Source organism: Cucurbita pepo, unplaced genomic scaffold, assembly GCF_002806865.2.
Source record: "Cucurbita pepo subsp. pepo cultivar mu-cu-16 unplaced genomic scaffold, ASM280686v2 Cp4.1_scaffold000545, whole genome shotgun sequence".
Taxonomy (NCBI): Eukaryota; Viridiplantae; Streptophyta; class Magnoliopsida; order Cucurbitales; family Cucurbitaceae; genus Cucurbita; species Cucurbita pepo.
The window spans coordinates 14,493-21,608 of NW_019646773.1; the positions used below are offsets into that span (position 1 = coordinate 14,493).

General features: G+C 35.7%; 1 protein-coding gene across 1 annotated transcript; it reads right to left on the reverse strand.

Annotated features, from left to right (window-relative positions):
* Positions 1–277: 277 nt before the first annotated feature.
* On the reverse strand, positions 278–4,878 carry LOC111785540 (probable metal-nicotianamine transporter YSL7). Its single transcript, XM_023665933.1, has 6 exons — positions 4,160–4,878; positions 2,359–2,516; positions 2,182–2,279; positions 1,948–2,082; positions 1,662–1,851; positions 278–1,580 (listed from the first exon to the last, which is right to left on the reverse strand). Exons 1-6 carry the CDS (start codon positions 4,587–4,589, stop codon positions 483–485), a joined length of 2,109 nt encoding a protein of 702 aa, XP_023521701.1. The 5' UTR covers positions 4,590–4,878; the 3' UTR covers positions 278–482.
* Between the last annotated feature and the right edge of the window lie 2,238 nt (positions 4,879–7,116).

Below are 7,116 nucleotides of genomic sequence, written 5' to 3' on the forward strand. Positions count from 1 at the left end.
GAGTTCTGATTTTTGGTGGACACTTCAGATTGCTCAAACTCATGTTGGACTGGCATGGCGTATCAGCAAGCCACTATACTTCTCCCTTTTGCACCCTTTGGAGAAACCTCAGCTCGTTTGTTCTAACCATGCGGACTTCCAGCCTTGAAATTTTACATATTTTATGTACAAAATTCAAGTAACATATTCTTTATTCCATTGTTTTTCAAAATTAAATTACTGGATACATCTGCAGTCGTGCAGTGTCTGATTGTTTGTTATTTGAATTTTGGTTAAATTACAATTCTAATTAGGCTTTTATTATTGATTTTAACTTTTCTTTTATCCTTAGTTTATAAGCAACAAGATCCTCTTTAGACCAGTAATGAACTATCTGTAAATAAATATTTTGGCAACATATGTGAGAGTTGTTCCCTACCGTGAAGCTACAAACACTAAGTACACTTAGAAAATAACCTTCAACTGTAGCTGTGAACAAAGCTTCAGCGTGCTAAGAACGCGTCAACCTTACCATTTGTAGTCCTTGAAAGAAACTTCATGCAAATAGGAGGCTTAACTCCAGCCAGAGCAAGGATGGAGCTGGGCAGTGTCCATATTCCATCTCCACATATCAGACCCGATGCCACCGCAGGTGCGAAAGCCTCGGCCTTGGCCTTGTTTATCTTTTCCCACACGAACAATATCAGGCTTCCAAGGCACATGTCAATGGCGAAATATGAGCCTATATAGAACGGAATCGCCATTGCCATTGGTATCGGGATAAACTGTCTGATCTTCTTCCCTGACAAGTCTCTTATCAAATTTATCACGACGGCCGCCGCAAAAAACCCATAGCATAGGGTGAGACAGTTCTTTGGGAGGCTAGAGAAGCCCTCGACTGCAAGAAGAGCCATGTTACGGTAGACTGTTGCGAAAGGCGCTGGATAAGTACTATCAGGTCGTCCAAGGTCATCAAATGCCTTGTAGAACAGCCAAAACACACAAGGAGATATGACGCATCCCATGGCAGTGCCTATTACCTGGCTCACGAACATAGACCGTGGTGAAGATAGTGTCATGTATCCAGTCTTGAAATCCTGCATCAGATCTGATGCTGTAGAGACAATGTTCATCATTACTCCGCAAGCTGCTAAGCCTGCAACAACTCCACCATGCGAAGCACCAGCCCATGCTCCGATCGTGAAGATGGCAAGCTTTCCATAGGTAGATGCAAGGGACCAATCCGTCAACCCAGCACCATAAGCATTGCAGAAAGCTAGCACTGGTGCAATCACGTAGATGACAAGTATGTAATACCATTTCAGCTGAGAAAAGATATGTGGCAATGTGGCTATGGATACGGCTGCAATCACAACATATCCTCCAACGGAAAACCAGGAGGGAATCTGATCTTTGAGGAAGAGTTGAGTCCTCCGTTTGTCATCGAACGTAACATCGGAGGTCGAAGGAGCGGAAGCATCCGAGACTGGGATTACATCTTTCTTTTTCAACTGGCGGTGCAACCCTATAAGAGTTGTTGCCAACACCTTTACAAAGTTGTAACACCCATCACCCAGAATCAAGGCAATGGAGACAAACACCTAAAGCCACAAACAGAATTACTAAGAACATTAATGGTACGAGGTTTCAGAAATCTAAGGCAGCTGGAAGCATTTTTTTACCTTGTAGCCTTGAAGGCCATGAAAGCTGGAGGGGGAAAGCTCAGCACTGTACCAATCTCCTTTTCTTTTCTCGATGAGAGGCCACATTAATCCCCATGAAAGAATTCCTCCAAGCAACACAGATATGTTAATGATGTACGGACAAATCATTCCTACTCCAACATATGTGGCAGAGAAATCGAAATAAAATCTGCAGCAACAAATGTGTGTATTATGTTAAGTAAAGCTGTCGAACGGTGTATGAATTGATAGCTAGGAGGGGGTATGTATAAAAGTGGTGTACTACTTGTATTGGTAAGCTTTGAGGCCAAATGTTGGGAAATTGACAAAACCACAGTCATCTCCCGCAGTGAAGAACCATTGGAAGAAGCCCCACAAGAAGCTGAAGGAGAAGAACTTTCCAAGCATTCTCACTTGCTTCCTGCAACGCACAGAATGCACCAAAAGCTATAAACCATACAAAAGATTGGTTCAAAAAGAGTGTCACTTGGGTATTCAAAAGTAGTGTAAAGAGTCTCACTTGGCCAACTTTGCTCCTCGAGGAGTGTGGAAACTGTTGATGAGATGTGATGTGGCTGTACCACTTGGATAGGTCAACTTGAAATCTATGATCATTATCTGAAACATTCAAAAGTGAAAGCAAGCCCATGTGGGTCCTCCCTGAATGCTAAAACTTCTCTTTTAAATTTGAATATACCTTTCTTAGAGGCACCACCGAGAAGAGGCCGATGAAGCTGACGATGAAAAGGAAACCAATAATCCATCCTAATGAAGGGTTCTTGAAGTCATTCACATCCGCCGATGCTAGTTTGCTGATGCGCTGACTCAGTCCAAATAGATAGCTCCCAAAGCCTCCTGTTCAGTTTCCAACAACATCAAATACATATCAACACTCGCATCAAATGCTTAATAATGTTGAGATTCTCTATTCAAATAGGTTCATAGTTTCCACTATTCTTCTTGAAATATTCATTAATATCAAATGCTTAATAATGCACTAAAAAGAGATCAATATTGATTTTGTAAATTCAAGATGTTTCTTATACATTTCAGTTTCCTGGTTGTAACAGGTAAAGCCAAGAGAAACCGCCTAAATATTTGCGTCCTTTTGTATCGCTGAGGTCAGCAAATGTGTTCCACCCGAATAGGGTGATGTTTGGCAAGTCGACTATTTTCTTTAGAGGAAAAAGAAAAACCTTTTTTTTTTTTTTTTTTCTAGAAGTCTTTTTTCGCGGCTGGTTCTTCAATATCTTACTCACCATGACTACAAGATTCCTCCAGGGAAAAAAAAAAAGAATCTTTTATAAAGAGAATATTTATATAAAGCAAGCCAACTGTTCATTGATCTATCTGGTTTCAACTTTATCTGTTAAAAATATTCAGCTAATCCCGAGATATCAAGAGAAAAAGAAAAATAAACAACACCGTGCAATACTTGCAGAATTTCCGCAAAACGAGGTAGGCAGCTTTCCCAAAAATAATTCATGGATTTTTTTTTCAGTTACATCCTTATGGTTCCCTAAATAAATAATAAAACATTAAATTCGTTTTTCACACCCTTTCTGTCTCACATAGATTGAAAAGGAGAGGACAATATAGACTAATTTTAAATATTGAGGAGTGGTTAAAAGAAAAATTAAAGAAGATAATATTTGCATAACAGTGGGCTTCAATCATTACAATAATAGTATCAGGTGGTGGGATGGATTGCACCCTGATGGGAAAAGAGAATGAACCCGGATTGAAAAAGGGAATGAAGCAAGGATGTGACCTCTCATGGGTAATAAGCTAAAGCTAATAATATCTAAAGTGTAACTTTAAAAAATTGTTTTATTTTTAATTTTAAAATTTCTATTTTTTCAAAATTAATTGATAATAGATATATATATATATATATATGTACTAAAAAAATAGATAATATAAATACATGGTAATTTGCATTTTTCTAACAAAAGAACATATTCAAAACATTAAGGAAACAATTTTTTAATTTTTTAATTTGAAGACCTCTTTTAACATCAGATCGTCAACATCTATGTTGAAACGAGAGATCATGTCACTTTCTTTCGGTTTAATATTTAAATTTTAAAGCTAATATTTTTTAGCTTTTTTATAGTTACCGGATGGGTATTATTAAAATGGAGGTCAATATCGTATAAATATTTCAATATGAATTCCGTTAGCCCTTAAAAAAATAATTTATTTGATATTTTTTTAATACTATTATTTTAAAAAATTGTATTTGTATAGTCAAAGTCAAGTGGCTGTTTAAGCACTTAGAATAATTTTTAAAAAATTAATTAAACAGTAAGTTATATTAAATAATATTTCCATAAAAGCAAAAAATGAAGATAGATAACTATGAAATTTTTTCTGAAAAAAAAAGAAAAGAAAAAGAAAATCATAGCCGCCGCGCAATTTGTGTTGAAGAAGTTGATCAAATCGAAACCCTAAGGAGTAGAAAAAAGAAAAGTGGAGGTAAGATCGAAGGTACATACCGCTGAAGGCGATGCCGGAGGAAGCGACAACACAAGTCTGAATCACGGTGTTCTCCTGGCGAGTGAAAGGCTGCTTCAGGAAACCGGATTTCTCCAGAAATTTGGTCCATGTCTTCACGAAGAAGAAGCCGAGAAGTCCGGCGGAGACATTGAGCGAAGGAATAATACCGGTGGTCAAGTTAAGCTTCATGACGATGAAAGTGAACAAGACGCTGAGTACAAAGCTCACAACGAACGCTCTCACCGTCAGCTGTTTGCGCCACGACGGAACTTCTTGCGCTTCGAAAATCTTCTCCACCGACATCAATTCCTCCGCCATTAATCCTTCATCACCTCTCTCTCTCTTCGCCTTCTGGTTCGGATCCAACTCGCCGTACTTCTCCTCCGCCTCCTCCTCCTCGAAACCTCTCTCTCTCCCGTTCCGATCCATCTGAGAGTGGAAGAGATGATCGTGAAGATAGTGGATCTGGCAATTGGTTCGGGTATTTATGAAGATTCTACCGCCAATTCCTTAAATTAGGGCATTAGACAGGCTGTTAGATGTGGGGCCAAGGTAGTGGAAACGGGAAGAGTGTTATGGAAATAAGATGGTGGGAAGGGAAGAGAGAGCGACGAAAATGGTGATGATGATACAGAAAAGCGTTGACTTGGAAATGGAATATGAAACAGACGCCAAACCAGCGATGATTTGAAGATTGATTTGGAATTTTGGACAATTTAAAAATTGGGTTCAACAGATGAGGTGGGAAAGAATTTTATATTTATTTATTTATTTATTGGAATTTTTACTTTTCACTCCAAATCTTTGACTGTTTCCCCCCTTTTTAAAAAAAAATATATATATATATTCTAATTCTTTTTTCATTTTTCACATTTATGGATTAACACTATTATTATTATAAGATGAGTTATAATCTTTGTTTAAGGGAAAAGAAACTTTGGGATGCGAATTTCATTAAAATAAAAACATGTTTAGTTCTGGAAAGGAATGGATTAACATTACATGTAAAAGATATGATTATGGTTTCAAAGTCTAACTTCCAATCCACACTGCTTTTAAATTCCAGCAATATGGTCTGAGATATTTTAAGTGGGTTTCACTTTCATTCAACCTATTCTCATAATTATTTTTAATATATTTTTTTTTAATTTAAATGACAAAATGGTTTATATTTAAAAATTAAAACTAATTAATCTCCAGCTAATCCATCTAAATATGTAACTCAAATTTTTTAAGATAAAAGTTTTAGTTTTTTTTTACCTCTTCTCTTGCTTTTTAATTAATTTTTTTAATTAATTTTGATGGAAGTTAGTTAGATAAGGATAGCTTTCATGACAAAAATACAATGGGAACATATTTTATAGAGGCAAGCTTTTAATACATTACTAATTTTAGATTAAATTAGAATAATTGAAAGCAAACAAACTAAAATGAAATAATTTTTCATTTTTTCAAGAATGATATATAAATTTTCAATTTTCTTAAAAAAGGAAAGAAAAAAAGATGCGTGAGTGGTGACCAAACATATGAAAGAAGTGTGCGACAGATATATAATTTATGGATTATGTAAATCAAATATATAATTTATATGATTATTTTATAATTCAAATATTTGTATCAAATTCTTAAAAGGGTGGCTATAAATCTTTGTTTGATGCATTAAAAAAAAAAATTAGAACAAGTAGGAAAGCAAGTAGTTATAAAAAAAATTGGTTGATATAGGAAATGATTGACTAAATTTGATGGGTCTCCATCTCATGCGTCATGCCCCCTGTTTTCAAATTCTGTTTTCAAATTTGTCTGCTACCTTAGGGCGATGGAATTGAGGTTCAAAATGAGATAGACATCCTCATTCGAAAAAATGGACCACCAAATCGAGAAAATGAAGCATATGATAAATAATGTCGTAAGAGATAAGCAAACCAAAGGATTATTGTGTTACACAAGACGATGGTACTTAAATCTAATAGATAAAGAAGAGGTCAAACCGCTCTAGATGTTCTCCTAGAGAGATTGAAGATTGCACAATAAGATGAATATAAGGTTTACAATCATGGAATCTTAAAATACTCGAGATAACTTAGTCGAAAAATGATCCATCTTGGATGAAAACTAAATTAAATAAGAAAGATATGTTCATAAAATACGAGCAAATCTCTTTAGAAGAATGTTAGAATCGCACAACAACGCACACACTCAATCTAGATGAACACAAAGAATAGATAAAAAAAAATGCAATGAGAATATTGGTTAAATGATTTATATTAATGACTTCACTACGAGACAAGGATCTGTATTAATGATTTGAGAGCATTTTAGCTCTCTCTCTATATATATAGTTTTAACAAATATAACTATATAACTATCGACTAGAACAAATATAAATTTTTACCTATACATAACTATAACTGTTTACTATAATACACATTTACTAAATATAACTTTTTACCTCTAGCTTTTACTATGCAGAACGGTTTACTATAATAGACATTTTGGTAATAGACATTTACCAAATATAACGATACCATATAAACAAGACATTTACCAAATATAACGATACCATATAAACAAGCTACGTAACCTAACAGTCCACCTAAGTGAACCAGCATCATTAAACCTCCTTCCTAATCAAGTGAGACCAAAAAGTGAACCAGCCTAGGTGGGTTTAGCCCAAAAAAGTCCACCTAAGTGAGTTGTATGGCGATGTGACCAAAGCCAGTTGACACCCAGCTAGCTCGTAGCTCAACCCAATGAAACTAAAACTAAAGTCACTCAACCCAAGTGGGTGGTAGCCTATTATGTCATGTCAAAACCCTATAATCATCTNATGGTAGCCTATTATGTCATGTCAAAACCCTATAATCATCTAAAACTATATCAGCAACAGTGTGCCACTCGCCACCTTCTACCACAGTGCTAACCTGTTCATAACAAGTCAGAGATGAGCACCCTATTA